Source organism: Pollicipes pollicipes, unplaced genomic scaffold (assembly GCF_011947565.3).
Source record: "Pollicipes pollicipes isolate AB1234 unplaced genomic scaffold, Ppol_2.1 Scaffold_7261;HRSCAF=8764_pilon_pilon_pilon, whole genome shotgun sequence".
NCBI lineage: Eukaryota > Metazoa > Arthropoda > Thecostraca > Pollicipedomorpha > Pollicipedidae > Pollicipes > Pollicipes pollicipes.
In genome coordinates, this window is record NW_023597054.1 from 60,769,306 (window position 1) to 60,785,995 (window position 16,690).

Sequence of the window (16,690 nt, forward strand, 5' to 3'; positions counted from 1 at the left end):
CGTGTCGCCTGTCCGGCTGGTGATGTCTGACCGCGCTGACAGCTGAGAGGCGGGGCCACTTACCATAGTCGCTCTGTCGCCTGTGACCGGAGGAGGGGAGTTGGGGTGGAACGGGGATGGATGGAACAGGGGACGCGTCTCACGAATAATTCTGGAATATTCCACTAGAGGCGATGCACGAAACGAACGGACCTACAAGCCTGCTCCCCAGTCATCAGCCGTTTGCACTGCTCTTGCAGTGTCGGTCGTTGAACTGGCATGAGATCACGCACCCACGACTCTGCCAGCTTATGAGGCTTAAAAGCTTTGTCAATGGTCTAGACTGGTGGAAAGTGCGACTAGGTCTTCCACTGGATTAGTGTCATTTGCCTAGACTGGTCGAAAGTACGGCTTGGTCTACCGCTGAATTAATGAGGACCACTGCATCTGCATTAGCTGCTCAACCAATGGGAAATGCACATAGCTGCCAGCTGTGCGCATGTCGCATACACGGCTGCGGGCCTGGTGAAGGACATGGGCGAGTCAGCCGATGAACCGGTTATGATTGAGATGGCGATGACGAACTGGTGCCTGTTCCGCTCCTGGCCTGGGGGAGGTGCGCTCCTCCCCTGGCCTGGGGAGGTGTATCAGCCGGGCCGGTGACGAGGGGTACACCTGACACCTGCGTTCCCTGGGGAACTTTTGACAGTCGGCCGGCATCAGCTGCCGGCCTGTTGACGACACGCCTGCGCCCGTCGCTGGCCGGCCTGGACGGAGGGAGGGAGGCGGGGAGGTGCGCGGAGCCGATGCCGGGCGGACGCCGGCGGCCCGACCGCCGCCGCCGCCGCCGCCAGTGGCGCGCCAGCCGCCGAGGGGCCATGTCCACGGCGGCGGTGGCCCGCTCCCGCGGACGACGCCTGCTGTGCCTGTTGACGCTCTGCTCCCTGCTGCGGACAGGCTGCGCCGGTAACCCGGACGCCAAGCGGCTCTACGACGACCTGCTCTCCAACTACAACAAGCTGGTGCGGCCCGTCGTCAACGTCACCGATCCGCTGACGGTCAAGATCAAGCTCAAGCTCTCCCAGCTGATTGACGTGGTGAGTAGACGAACGTCAGTGAAAACCGCGTCGTCTGGCCGGGACTGTAACTGGGCCTCACCGTGGATTGGACCCTCCAGATCAGTTGCGATGACCGTTTCTTTTGCTTTGCATCTGCAAGGGCAGATTATACAAAAGAAGTACCGAAAAACTACGTGCTCTTTATTACTGTCTAGAAAGCCCTGACCCTTCCTTGCAAGGATTTCAACAATTTCGTGATGCCCCGTCTGTGCCGTAGTGCGTGGGCATTCGGTATTCGCCAAACCTCTGAGCCCTAAGGAAAGGACATCAGCCCTTGTGCAGGACATTAAAGACATTAAAAACTACATTCGGGACAAGCATTTTATGCAAAGTCATTGCAAGTGTGGCTTATAAACTGACTTGATTGATTGGTCTCATGCTACCGCCTTTCAGTTCTGATTGTCGAGACATGTCATTGCGCATGTCTACCATATCGCATCCAAGCGTCCCATTCATTTTCACCTTACCCCCTTACTCTCTGCGAGCGTGGGCGGAGCTGCCCTTTCCTGAACATTGCTCAGGTGACCTGTCGGCATCAAACGCGAAATGGTTGCAAAGGTCAGAGTCGTAAATCACGTTTGGTTGGAGACCTTCCGCACCTGTAACCTGTTTGCCGACTTTCTACCGCGGACCACAGCATTTCAAGGAACATAACCCCAAGCCGCCTCTGCAGCTCCCTCTGCGGCAGTCGGCACTGCAGTGCTTGGCAACGCTGAAAACAGCGTTCGGTCAGGAAGTGCACTCAGACATTAGCGTTATGTATCAATAAGGATAATTATATCTTGACAATGGAGGCCACAGCCGAGTTGATCTTACTACAGCTACTGGAAAATCTTCAATGTTGGCGGCCCGACTGGGTCTCTTCGTGCTTATGTGCTTATCACGGTTACTGGTTCTAGAAGATCAGCTTGTAAATCAGCGTTTGAAAAGTCAGCTTATGAGCTGATTTCTTCGCAACCGTTAACATCAAGCCAGATTGTTGAAAAAGTTGTGCCGTATACATTGGCAAGCATGTGCATGCAAAGCATTTGATCTGAGCAGACGGAATTTTCCTGCAATATCGTAATATCTTCTTATTTTATTCCTCACTCGATCCACGTGGAAAAGTTACTTTGCAAAATAAAATGTCTATGGAAACACACAACATGATGAAAAGCACGGATCTAAGCCCAGTCCACACATAGGATGGCAAGGACACGACACTAACAGTTCCGGATTCAGGACACATTCATCTTTGAAAGAGAGTGGATCGGTGTATGCGACAGCCACGCGGTCTCCATTACAAAACATGAGTCCACCCGTTTCGAGGCGTTTCCACAGATTGGTGCCAGATTTCAGCAACCAGAGCAAACGAAGGCATGCAACCAGAGTAAACGAAGGCGTGCAACCACTTGCACGGTGAAGGCGGGTGTATCGGCTACAACTCGCTGACATATCTGAAAAGTTTGCGGTCCCGAGAACTGCCTGTCATCCCCGGAGGCCGGATAATGGCGCGTTTGTTTCCGAACCGGTCACAAATGCCGGGCGTTGTGGCCAAAACTGAAAGCGATTGAACCGTAAAAACAACAAAAGCATGAAGCCTGTTTATTGTTACTAATATTCTTGCACCTCCTCCTTTTTTCCCCAAAAGTTCGCGTCTTTCGCAAAAACTTAGTTACCAGTTCCACACGGTAAATTACTGCAATTTCATGTCGATTAAATTCGATCAAAGGTTGTCAAGCTGGACAAACACCCTGCAGTCATTATTCAAGCAAAAAGCTTGCGAATTAACGCGCAAATTGTATGTCAACGGACTTTGTCCCGCTAAGTTATAATGCAACGTATATTTTTCAACGCATTGGTCAAAACCGTTGCCAAAGGTGTCTGGTCTCATCGGCATGGTTTGTAACATATCTGCATGCTGACAAGTGATAACCATCACGTCTGTTGTCACCCCACAAGTTCTACGCGACATAAGACACCTTTCTGGTCTATAGTAATTGTCAGCTGTCGTACAATCTCTTGGATGCTGGGCTAAACATGCTGAGGTAAATATAAATAAAAAGGCTAAAATCGAGCAACCAAATAATTTGTCTCCGGTCTGAAAGTTTTTCCATATCTTACTGCTGTTCGGTTTTCATCGAGGATTTCAAAATGCTTTTGTTTGGCGTTTGGGTTTTGTTTCAATTTCTTCAAATATGCGGTGTAACCCCAAGCATATCAAAAATACATGCGGGGAAATGAGCTACCACGGTGATAACCCACGCACTAATTGCGGAAGTGGAAGCCTTAGCAATGCTGTCCATAAATCAAGTGATCTAAATTGTGGCCGGTGTGCTGCAAGAGGATAGTAAATCACTTGCATTACCATTTCCACTATGGTATCCCTGCAGGAAAGGTAGTCATAAATCGCAGAACGCAGGCTGTTGGATTTCCAGGCCATTGATAGAAGTCGTCTGCAAGATCAAACCATCATCCAGTTTAGATTAATAGTCGCAGCGAATCTGTGTTGCGCTCGGCATGAACGTCATCATGTACCGTACCGATACACGCATTCAGTGCTGCAGAAATGTGATTGATGCGGGCATGTAAATTATATCGACAGACGTTTACCGACCGAGGGAAACGTCCACCGTTTCCTAAGTACGCCTTTTGAAGTACAGACGTTGTCGCAAAACACATTTGTATGCGCATATGTGAGAGAGGATGAGGGAGTGGAAATATCTCTGAACTGATTAACATACCTTTTACGACCGGGCCGCACACTGAGCCAATCTCATGACCTGTCTACACAGGGACTTTTTTTAGGCGCGCCAGACGCACGTCAAAAACAGTTGATTTCATACTAAATATGCGACATATTATAGATATCCGAGTGCACACAGGCTGGGATTTAAGACAACATGCTCGCTGCAATATAAGTTGGTCCAAATGGCTGGTCAAATTGTCTTGAACTACTCAGGCATACAAGAAAACTACAGTTGATAAATGACGGCTTATCATTTACAGATATGACATACTTGAGTTGCATGCTTGGCATTCAAGCATGCAACCAAGATCCTCGAGATCTCTCCTCTAAAATATTGTCCAACGTAACCAGACTGAATGCAGGAAAAGAAAGCATATCACGTGTAAGTGATATAGCCAGGGTGCCTTTTGGGGCCATAGTGTACCCCTAAAGATCTTCCCCAGGAACTATGTTTTGATGGGACATGGGCCTTTTAATGACGCCCCTAAGCGACGAAGAGAAGTCCTTGGCCGTAAAGGCCACCCATGATCCTATTTGGCCCCTCCTGGAGGAAACACTGACCGCACCGCCGTCCTGTGGGCGGCGGCGATAGCCATGGAAGGGCATGACGCAATCGGGAAAGGGTATGCCGCTGGCAGCTGCGCGGGTCACGTCTGAGGTCTTGCTTACTCGCCCGACGCCCGATGCGCGCCAAAAAATGCCCATGTAAACAGATCATTATTTGAAGAGTGGGCTAGTTTGAACTTTATTGACTTAGCCTAGTCCTCTTGGGCCCAGTTCTCTATCCCTTTTTTAGATTTGACAATTGGGCTTCATACAGTTTCAGGCCTTTGCGTTCGAACCTCTTGGCGAACCCTGAATCATGCGCTAACCACTACGCGTCTGAGAAACCGGAGACGCGGGGTTCGATACCCCGCGGTGCCCGCCCTTCCTGCCAGGGTGAGAGGCAAGGGACGCCATGTAGCCTCAGCAGCTGAGCGCGCCGTAAAGCCCCGATGACGAGTATCACCCGCAGGACTGCACTGTAAACAGCATATGAACCCAGGCCCATTTGAACCCCATTTGACTGATATGGGAGACGTAAAGGCTGCTACTGCGGGACGATGCGCACGGCCTGACGCGCGCTCGAGCGTAAGCAATGAGCACGCTAGTTTTTTGCGCAAGGAGAGTGTTTGGTTTATAAAAAAACTATGCAGGTATGTAGTTCATGGGGCCTGGCCTGGCCCGCGGAGCTTCAGCTTTCAAACGATGCAAGCTTTTTGGGAGATAGCGCACGAGCGCCACAAAAATTAACTTCGTCCACTAAACTCTCATCACAGGGGATTTTTCAATACAGTGATCGGGCAGTGATGAATTACAACTAAGCGAAATATTTATATCTATAACACAATGTTCAGTGAATGCAACAAGGTATCCGTATCTCTGTCTTCCCGTCCATTTGTGTCTCTGCTATTTTTGTCAGCAATTTCGAAGTTTCCGTTGACCCAGATGACTCTATATCACGGCGAAAAATGACAGCCCGGAAAGAATACTCCTAAGCCACATTGTCCACGGCCACTGCAGCTTCAAGGGACTCAGCTACCCCCAGTTTATTACCCCCGGGTATCATGGTATCATACAGTACCATGCCCCAGTGATACGTCGGCAATAGCCTTGAGCGTCCTCGCCTTACAAATCCATCACACGCAACTGAGAGCAGCGGAGCACATGTGCATACATTGGAAGTTCGTCTATGAGATCCAAAGACGGGCTATGGACCCACTCGGGCGTTAACAAGGTGCATATCCCCAGCAGCACACATTCTCTTCAAGAGCTCCTGCCGATAACCTTGAGAGCTCTCGGGGTGTTGCATATTCAACGACGTCGGGCCCTACGCGGAACGGGCGGCTGTCTGTCTCCGTGCGGAACCCCCGGGCGAGTAATGGGTCAGCCGGGTCACCCTGCCTGATGCGAGTCAAATTCGAATGGGAGCAGAGTGGCCGCGGATCCATGCGCGAACGTTTGGGAAGTTTGACATTATACAAGTTTGTGGTGGTAGCTGGAGGTGACACGTGAAAAGAAACGAATCAAAGTCATCCCCGAGCCCAGCAACGCGGGATTAGCTCCGCGTTTACGTTCTGCCTCGAGCTTTGCAAGTGTCTGGAGGCGCGTGTCTGGAACTCGCTCAGGAAAGCTGTAGGCTTACGTACATAGAACACTGGCTGGTCCCGAGTGTAACGTAGAGTTAATGATAATTAGTCTTTGCGGTGCCTGAACGTTTTGCCACGCACACATCAACCATGAGCGCGCAAGAAGTCCAATTACAACCGGGACCATTTCACAGCTGTGGAAAAAGGACAGTACGCGAATTTAAAAATCAGCTCAACAGTATAAGGTGGAGCCGCTCATTACCACAAACGTCCTATCAGTGTTCCAGTCTTCTCCGTGCAAGCATTTTGTCATGTTGAAGCAATAACGGTGGGCGGAGGCCGAGCTGTCTTTGTTTTTGCTCGTTCCTTACCACCATTTGGAAGCGATAGTAACATGCTCATTTTATGTCGGTTTCCGGTCATTTGGGGCTAAATATCTACCTATAAGACACCCAAACAGGCCATTGTGGTACGTCCAAGGTATCAAAATTATGTCGGCCACGCGTCGCTTTCGCCACACCTTTAACGCAGGACATGAATTGCTTTTGTTCAACGAGGCTGCCGACCGTCAACCATCGCGATAGCTGTACTTAGGACCAACGCGACCCAAAATGTGCTGCTGAAAACTCCATAAGCCGGACACATCCCGAAAGTGGGCTTGACAGGTGACATGACACGTGACACGTGGCAATGGCTGTCATGCGGGGACGCGTTCAAAACTAAAATGCAGAGGTCGGTCCTCAAGTTCCCACAAAGTCCAAGGATAAGCTGGGAAACTTTACGCAAATGCATGGACGGTTCGTGCATTTTGTGAAGACGGAAGGGTTTGTCGTACCCGGGATGAAAAGCCCGAGCAGTTTCCTCCCGGCCAACCACAACGGGAGCGTCCAGGCACCACGGGCCACCTTGCTTTCTAAGAACGCCGCTGCTCGGAGCTTGACTCGGTCGTTTGCAACAATGGCTAATGGTGGGCTTTCTGTTTGGGGCAGAGGCTGGGAACACTTACCGTTATTGTTTTGGAGTGCTCCAGATGTGGACTGGCCGCTGGTGTAAACGGAAGCGATGTTTTTCCGCTGGCAAACCCAGCCGAAATGTCAGAAGCCAGTGCAGCTTTGACGACCTGGCGGGAATGCCAGCGCCAGCCGCGCTCGCTGCCCAAACCCAGTGACGGACGGAGGCGTGCTGTTGTCCCTTTATATGTGCGCCTCCAGGCCAGCCCACCTATTGTCGCCGCGGTCCTCGGACCGACCTTGTGAGATTGAGGCCTGTTCAGTGTTTGGGAGTCGCGGCGGTTTTTGATGCGGACTTCGATCGACCGGCGCAGCCGCCCCTGCTGTCATCGCCGATGCATCTGGTGGCGTCAGCAGTGCACGGGGACATCGGACTCGGCCGCCGGCCAGGCCTGGAACACTGGACGTCGCGAGAGGACACCGAGAATGTCCCCTGGAAGAGTGTTACTTCCGAGAAGAGGAGAATACTTGCACTGACACAAAACCGACCTGGACGCCTCAGTGTACGTATCATTCATGATATGGAAACATGATTGATGTGCAAACTTATGACTTGGTGGGAAGAGATAGTGTCGCTGTCGAAAATACGTCTGAGAGAGCACCAACTGAAGATATATCAGGCAGATACAGAAGAGCTATCGAGCGTCACATATCCGCTCCAAACAGCTGAGTCTGCCTCGGCTGTGTTCTGGTGGTCTTTGTGTGCGACTGATCTCTCCAATTTCAGAAGCGATCTTCTACTTGCAACTGAAGGGGACGCTATCACCCAAGGCAGCAGTGCATCATATGCCTCGCAGATCAATTCGTGTCGCGCTTGGTCTCAAGCGATCACGCCTTGGTTGTCCTTTGATCGTCCAGACCATCCTAATCACCACCAAACTAATCAGGCGGGTTATACGTAGGTACTCCACGCTAACGACTCGACTGGCGCAGCTGCGTGCGTTTGCATGTGCTGAGTGGGCCGACAATCACTGGCGAGCGATGGGCCGCTGAGATGGATGGCGCCGCCGTGGCCTCGCCCGGGGTCGCCGCTCATACAGAACGGGACCAGCGGCCCCGCGGGCCCCGGAGCCCAGGCATCATCGCTCAGGCGGTGGGCCATCACGCTCGTGCATCCATCCCCGGAGACGCGCCGGGTCTCGGCTCCCCTGTCCCGACCTCCACTGCGGCGTGTCCTGAGGGGCCCCAGCCGCCGGGCCGCGAAGTCGCCGCCGCCGCTGGCGCCAGCGGGGAGCCAGCGGGGACCCTCCGCTGTCCCACTATCCCCCGGCAGAGGCGGTCTGGGCGCCTGCTTCTCTGCTGCCTGGTTCTGTGTCTCCCGTACGATGCCCTTGCCGGTCATATGGGTTTCAACCAAGCCTTTCCCAGACCGACGGCGCGTCCCTTTGGAGTCGACTGTCCAGCCTTCCGTCAGGTAGTCACCGCGCCGAATGACTGTACTTCCGTCCCCCTCCCCTCTCCGCCCCCCCCCCCCCCCGACCTCTGCGCGACGGGTCGCCGCGCCGAGGAACTGCACCCCCCCACCGCGCAGTGCAGTGCGAGACACGGAGCTCTGATGAGGGCGGGGTGACTCCGTTGCATTGGCTCGTCTCGCACACGACGGAACCGCCTCGGCGCCGGTGTGCTCCGCGGGAGCCGTGCGGAACGCGATCTCGCTGCCTGTCGAAGACCACCCTGCGACGTGGCTTTACGAGGGAGCGTTTAATCAGGTCTGGCGTTTTATCTCGCCTCGTATGATGGGTCGCCATCAATATTTTCGGAGATGTGGCCTGTCTGAACTATTGGGAGAATGTGTTTTATTTGGTTATTTTAATAACGTTTTGCCAAAAAGGTAGACACCACCTTTAAAACATGGCCACCAAAGCAATATTAGTTGCAACTGTTTGAATGGCCTTCGTCCGCTGAGCAATACTGTCGAGGACACGTGATATATAAGCTCACTGAAACGCGGCTTAGGAAACTCGCAACCGCCTTATTGGCGCCAATCTTTAAAGTAAATTAATTCATGTCACGATTTTCATACTTCCATGCAGACGAAACGCATAATTTCGTGTGCCATTACGTTCCGGTTGAAGGTTAGCTTTTAGTTATTGATCAACCAAATTGCCATCCATCTACCCCTGGTGGAGCAGCGATGAGGCGGCTAAATGTCGCCGGGCGGTGGATTTGCAGTTCGGCTGGTCTGGGAAAGATTTTCTGCGCTCTGCAGTCGCCCGTCATGAAGGGCCACCGCACCGCCGTGAGCGTGGCAATGGTCCCGCCACACGTGCTTCCACGTGCCTCGGTGCTCGAATGGATGCGTCGACTCGACCACGATCTCTCATCCCGCAGATGTCAGACGCCAATGTCCTCATCTGGTCCCGAGCGCCCCTCCCCCCATCTGACGTGACGGTGCGCGCTGGCTGCCACGCGTACGTGACGGTGACAACCGACTGGGGACAGAACCCGGCCTGGACGCGCGTCCGGCGCCGTCCTCTGCCGCTGTCGCTTCGGGCGGTGTTCTGGCGCCACATCACTCGCTACGGTCATTAGCTGACCACACGACGGCGAACGACAAATGGACGCTCCTTCTCCTCCTCCTCCTCCCCGCTCCATGCCGGCAAGGGTGACGCGTCCGTGGTCGGCCTCTCGACCTGCTCCATCCGACCGATCTGCGTGTGTAGCGACAGCTTCCACACACGCGCAAGTGTGCCGACCAGTCCTGTGGTGGTCACTGCTCCGGTTTTGCCCGAGATCCCGCCGTTCCAGGAGGCTTCAGAAACACTGCAGCTCTGAACACGGGTACAACGCTCGGAACGACGCAAGAAAGCACGCTGCGTTGGAAGCACAGGTGGCGTAATCAATACGCGCACCGCACAGCACAGTCCGCGACACGTCAACGGACCACTGTGGCGTTTGCGCTGCCTTCTCTGTCCCCGTAATACGACGTATGCATCAACGATTCCAAATAAAGTCCCAGCACGGAGATTTCGCCTTGCTGGAGTCGGTTGAAGGCCCTTCAGGGCAGCGGTGCGCCACGCCGTGCTGTCTGGCCGGCGGAACGCCAGCCTTCCCGCCTCGCTCGGGCGCCCGTTCTGACCGTGGAGGTGGACGCCGGGATGGTCAACAGTGCTCAGCGCACCAGGTGGGCAGCCGGCACCGGGCTGGGAGACGACGTGGCTGGCGCGACGCCGTCAGCGCGGCTTGCTTCCCCCGTAAGCCGCCGGAAATCGCCGCAAGCGTCCGCCATCGATCGCCGTGCCGTGCGCGCTGCGGCCTGGCGGCGAACCAGCGGTCAACACGGCCTGACGGCGAACCAGCGGTCAACACGGCCTGGCGATCAACCATCGGTCAACGCGACCTGGCGAGGGATCAGCGTCAACACGGCCTGGCGGCGAACCAGCGGTCAACACGGCCTGGCGGGGGACCAGCGGTCAACACGGCCTGGCGGGGGACCAGCGGTCAACACGGCCTGGCGGCGAACCAGCGGTCAACACGACCTGGTGGCGAACCAGCGGTCAACACGGCCTGGCGGGGGACCAGCGGTCAACACGGCCTGGCGGGGGACCAGCGGTCAACACGACCTGGTGGCGAACCAGCGGTCAACACGGCCTGGCGATCAACCATCAGTCAACACGGCCTGGCTGCGAACCGGCGGTCAACACGGCCTGGCGAGGGACCAGCGGTCAACACGGCCGGGTGGCGGACCAACGGTCAACGCGGTCTGGCGAGGAATCAGTAGTCAACACGGCCTGACCAGGGACCAGCGGCGGTCAACAATTGTCTTGTGAGGGACCAGCGGTCAACACGGCCCGGCGAGAGAGCAGCTGTCAGCATGGCTTGGTCGGGGGTTAAGGGCCAACACGGCCCGGCGAGAGAGCAGCTGTCAGCATGGCTTGGTCGGGGGTTAAGGGCCAACACGGCCCGGCGAGAGAGCAGCTGTCAGCATGGCTTGGTCGGGGGTTAAGGGCCAACACGGCCTAGCGAGGGAACGAGGAGAACGAGGGAGCAACAAGGAAAATATAGTGAAAACCGCACTGAATACTGCCTAATACCAGTGGTCGGACCAGTGGTCAACCAGTGGTTAGGGAAGGACCAGTGGTCAACACCGGCCGCGCGGGACAGTAAATGGACAGGCAGGAGTGGCTGCGCTGCATCCAGGCCATGTCGGCGGACCATTGGCAAACACACCAGCCGTGAAATAAAATAAGTAAAATAAATATAGTAAATTAAGTAAAATAAATAGTAAATTAAGTAATAATAGTAAATAAAATGATAATAGTAAATTAAGTAAAATAAAGGGCACCGCCACGTGAACTGAAAACAAGAACCGACGGACGGTTAGGATGTCGGGAGCGAGACAGAAAGCACTGCGGGTAGGCTGCAAGCAGACCGCGGCGGCAACGTTCACGCAATGACGTTACACGGACGTCAGGACGACCGCTCCGGCGTCGCAGGTCCAGTAAGTTGATTCCCCCAAATCAATTGAGGTAGACTTACGACGATTGGCGACGAAACTCGATTAACTACCGGAGTCGAATCAAATGCGACAATCAAGGGCGTCAAGCATCGGAGGCAGCCAGTTGAAGTGAACCTTGGCGCCGCCGTCAGAGCCTGCTCTGGCCGGTTCCAAAGACTCCGGACGAGCCTGCCAAACGCTTGTTGGCATTTAGAGGCTCAAGTTCCGCGACGGCCTTCAGCTTAATCTGAGATGAATTTGGCATTCTGCAGTTGCCGAATTCAAAGCAGAAAGTCGAGTTCGATTGCTCCTTCGTACTCTCCAGCTGTATTGATCGATGAACGGGTTGATATGATGAAGTGATAAATGCTACCTATGTCCAGAATGCTACTAGCAATCTTGAATTGCTGTCTTGCAATTGGGATAAGTTATCACTAGCGGTCTTTACCGAAAACAGCTACTTTATATGGATAACACAGTAGTGATAACCTTATTCATCGCGTAAAAACCAGGAAAATGGATCCATCTCTCCATTCTCCTGGTTTTTCGACGAGGAATAAGGCTATTACTACCGTCTTATCTGTATGCATAGTATTCCTCGCGAATGCACTTAACAACTTACGAAAGCAGCTTCTTATCCAGATATGGCTGTTAGAGAACTTTTCCTAGTGCTATTTAGTTTTACTGTTTTAGTGTTAAGTTAGTGGTAGCCTCCGTTAGTAGTTTGTAGTTAGTGTAGGTCTCCAGTCTCTTCGTCGGAAAAAGGCGAAGAGATCGGAGGCCAGGTTGGGCCTCTGTCCCGCCTGATAACGGAGTTCTGCGGGGATCAGGTCCCAGAGGGCTTGAGTGGAGCAGATCAGATCGGATCCGATGTGATCTGGTCTGATCGGATCCGATGTGCTCTGACCAAATCGGATCCGAGACAGGGCGGCCTATGTAGTCAGGCCCTTTGAGTTCACCCCAGTGAACGGCGCGTTCGGAGCTTCGGTGCGGGTCAAGCGGCTTTGTTAGCGGACTACTTTGGGGCGTGATTACGAGCGAGGTTGTCCGCCGAGCAAGCCTGACGTGAACTGTGAGGAAATCTCCAGCTGGAACAGCCTCGGGCCCGTCCGGCTGGCAGAAACTTCCTATAAGCTGATCTCTTTCTACAGGGCAATGTCTTCGCAACCGCTGACCACAAGTTCATGCGATTTTTAGTGACAGAAAGTACAATTATTTCATTTAAACCTCTGAACTGTTCGGAGTCTGTATTCGTGTGTGTGTTGTGTAATAACGGAACATTTTTTTTCAATATTCCAATATCACCACGATTTCACTTGCCCATTTCGATTAACCTTGGGAAGAATAGTATTCCAAATTCCGAAAAGCTGACAAACATCGTTCAAGAGTGGTTCCAGACCTCGACGACACGAGCCGTGGCGACACGAAACCAGCAGAGTATGTCAGCGGAGAGAGCAGACAGCGTTATTGGCAACAGGATGGGTGGATACGTGCGGACGGACACGAGCTCTCGTTCAAAAACCGTGGAGCCGCTGGTTTCTCAGCGTTTTTCAAAGGATCGATGCCATATAAAAATGACGTACAAAGGTGTGAAACTAACAGCATGGTGAGGGCAAATCATGAGGCTACAACTCGCTAAGGGATCTGAGCAACTCCCAATGCTGTTCGTCGGCGATCTGGCGACTTAAAAATCCATGTCCGATGACACATATAGCAAGATCTCGATGCATCGCCTGCCTCACTCCCTCACATTTTCAAGTAGCTAAGGTAAACTACAGTGCAAATTCAGCGTAAGTTACAGCGCATTGGTGGGCCCTGTCTGATAAGCCTTTATCGACGGTAGAGTTCTCATCTCACTGAAGAAACTTATTGGTATCGGTCGTCGCAGACTTGGCTCGATTAGCTTAGTTTTTGGCACCATCTTCATGAGATAACAACAAAGAACGCTTACAGATGCTGTTGCCTCAGTGGCCCTATGTTGCACGGCATGTCCTGGTTGGTAGGAGCCATTTTGTTATCCAATATACGAAAGTGCATTCATCTGCTCCAATTGAATGTTCGACAAGCACATGACAGCATGACATGCAGTGTTCTATTTAAGAAACGTTTAGGAGCCTTCCTGATATATATATATATATATATATATATATATATATATATACACACACATATATATATATATATATGTATATGTATATGTATATATGTATATGTATATATATATACATATGTATATATATATATATATATATATATATATATATATATATATCAGTGACCATTTATGTAGATCGACATCAACGCAAGCCGCCCACTCCGGCTGGCCGGTGTCCCTCTCTGCTGTCAGCCGTTCCTGGACATCTGCGGGTGCCATTAGCATGTATTCAGCATGTAATCCTGACGAAACCCATGTTGTAAAGACGGCCCTGTTATTGAAAATCAAGCTTAAAGAGGTGAAATATCCTCATGCTGCAATCTTGAGAGCACCCGACCCTCATCTGGTCCTCCTTTGGATGCGACCCAACGCCGAAACCCCTCCCCTTCCCTAGGCATTGTGACGACACGTAGTGCAAATTTTGGGTTATCTGTAACTTCACTTTATTTGGAGCACGCCCGTCCTGTTTTTGTTAAAATAAATGCCGATGCTATTGAAAACATAAACGTTCGGTTCTTCACAGGTCCTCGAACGTTTCTCTGCAGTTCAGTTTATTGGCTGCTGGGCGTAGACACCAAATTTATAATTTTTAGTGTTGACGATAATGCCACGATGAGGATGACGACTTGTTATTCCACTCCCCGGCTTTCATTTTGCAAATGCGTTTCACTAGAATCGAGACTTTAGTGAAGTTGTGAGACCATGTTTGTTCGCCAGTTCAAATAACGCTATCGTGCCGCGTGATTTTATACGCTGAATACTGCGGCCTCAGTGCTTGGGCCGGGTGAAAAGGATTTTCTAAGACCCAAGTCGAAAAGAAGCCCCACCGTTTTATCAATCCGCGGCCTTGATAAAACACCGCAAGTGTTGATCTCAAAGTGCTCTGTTCGATCCCATCACAATGTGCACATGCTTTAAATAAGTGCGAATCATCAGCGAAGAATAGTCAACGCAGCCAGCTAAGTCACCGGTAGAAGGCAAACCTGGTAGAAGCCGGTAGAAAGCCAGTAGAAGAGGGCCGGTAAAAAAAGGAAGTCTGTGGAAGCCTGGTCAGGATGGAGCATTTGATGTGGGAATATGCCCGACAGTTTTGTGGGGTTTATTGCGTCCGGTGTGGGCCGACAGGATTGCGTAAGAACCTCCTTTTAGGTGCTTGTGTTTGCATTGGACTGCCAGTAACCAGCGCTCTCTCTTTGCAGAATTTGAAAAACCAGATTATGACAACGAACCTCTGGGTTGAACAGGTGAGCTAATGCCTAAAATGTGGGGCGAAAATATGTTGTTTCTAAGAAAATTTCTCAAACATCTTACCTGTTCTCTTTTAAAGGGAGGGAGCACAGAGTGGGGCAATAGGCTGTTTTTATTCCCACTGTCGTAGTTTGCTAGTCGTTTCCCGCAATAGCCCGATACGTGACTATTGTCCCGACTGACACAAAGTCGCATTACATTTCATCTAAGCCTTTTGCAGTCTGCCTGATGGCAATAGCAATGTCTTAAATCGTAGGGCTACGGCACAAAACGAAGTTTATGGTTGGCTGACACGGAAAATGCAGTCGGATGACGATTTTACAAGCTGAGTGCCCCCATGAGCACTTCAAGTCTGGGGGAGCGGGTAGCGCGCCAACAGTCAGATCTGGCCTGATGTTTCTGACATCCGTCAGCACTGGGAGGACTACAAACTGAAGTGGGAGCCAGAGGAGTACGGCGGCGTGACCATGCTGCACGTGCCGTCCGATCACATCTGGAGGCCCGACATCGTGCTCTACAACAAGTGAGCGGGCTGTGCTGACTCAACTGATCGTCAGTTGTCACGCCCGCTCCTGGCCATAACCTGACTGAGCTTTATCCCAGTCCGTCGCGTACCGTCCCATCCGGCCATTCGGTCGTGCTGTGTTCCGTCCCATCATATCCGGAAGCTTTCTGTGCTGTCTTGTTCCGTGCAATCTCGACCGACCCCGACCAGCCCGTTCAGTCGCATTGCATGATGCCACGTCCCGTCCCGTCCTGTCACGGCACGGCACGGCACGGCACGGCACGGCACGGCACGGCACGGCACGGCACGGCACATTCTGGTTGGCCTAACAGGGTTGGCTATTGTTAAAACAGCCCTGCTCTGTCCTGCCTTGACAAACAGCCGTTTTCTTCGTGTCGTGGTGGAAGTGTCCTATAACACACACGTGCTCGAAATGTCGCGCAGAGACCTGATGTAGGACGCTGTTAACCGAATATCATTGCCTAGTGCTGATGTTTGACATAAGTAAATTTGCGAAGATTTGGAAATTTCTACACCTACAGGTGCGTCCGTATTAATGCTGAGCTTTATAGATTTACGCGCTGCCGGATCATTTCTTTTGTTTCTTTCGTCGCCTCCACTTCAGGCTGGCAATTTTGCTTTTAGAATCCGGTTATAGGAGTTTTCAGTTATGTGTTTCAATTTATGTCAACAGATGTGGTTGACTGCTAGGTCATGGGCAGTCAACAACACATTCGTATTCTTCCAGCGCCGACGGCAACTTCGAGGTGACGCTGGCGACAAAGGCCACCCTTTACTTTGACGGGCGGGTCGAATGGAAGCCGCCGGCTATCTACAAGTCCTCCTGCGAGATCGACGTCGAGTACTTCCCGTTCGACGAGCAGACGTGCGTCATGAAGTTCGGCAGCTGGACGTACGACGGAAAGCAGGTGAATGAGCATCTCAGATTTCACGCCTGATACGATCGGCGCGTGCTGGCATAAACTGTAGCAACAATAAAGCCTTCTCGCGCTGCTGCACGCCTTATTTCTCGGAGGTCAGTTCTGGAACTTAAGATCGCACCGCAGCACGAAGCTGCTGAGGGGAGCCTTCCTGATCCTGGCACATGCCCTGGGCAGCAAGCAGGTCAGAGGGCTGGAGTGATTGATGACCGACCCATTACCTCGATGGTGTGTTTGAGGAGCTCGACTGGAATTGAAGCGAACTGAAGAGGCTGCTGTGCGGTCGGTGCTGCTCCGTTATGAGGTGTGTGGGTGGTAGACATCTATTATAATATGGCTCTATTTCTGGAAGATATACGAAACCAAGTCCAGGAATCGGTTGCCGTATGGTATTTTCGCTTTAAGATTTCGTCCTAAACTTTTGATTGGATAGACTTCT

General features: G+C 52.2%; 1 protein-coding gene across 1 annotated transcript in view; it reads left to right on the forward strand.

The window, feature by feature from the left end:
* Nucleotides 1–854: 854 nt before the first annotated feature.
* LOC119112843 (acetylcholine receptor subunit alpha-like) overlaps nt 855–16,690 on the forward strand; it is a 58,753-nt gene continuing 42,917 nt past the window's right edge. The window contains exons 1-4 of the mRNA XM_037237131.1: nt 855–1,076; nt 14,757–14,801; nt 15,219–15,328; nt 16,059–16,239. Coding sequence (XP_037093026.1) covers nt 858–1,076; nt 14,757–14,801; nt 15,219–15,328; nt 16,059–16,239 — 555 coding nt within the window. The 5' untranslated portion in view covers nt 855–857. The remainder of the gene's footprint in view (nt 1,077–14,756; nt 14,802–15,218; nt 15,329–16,058; nt 16,240–16,690) is intronic.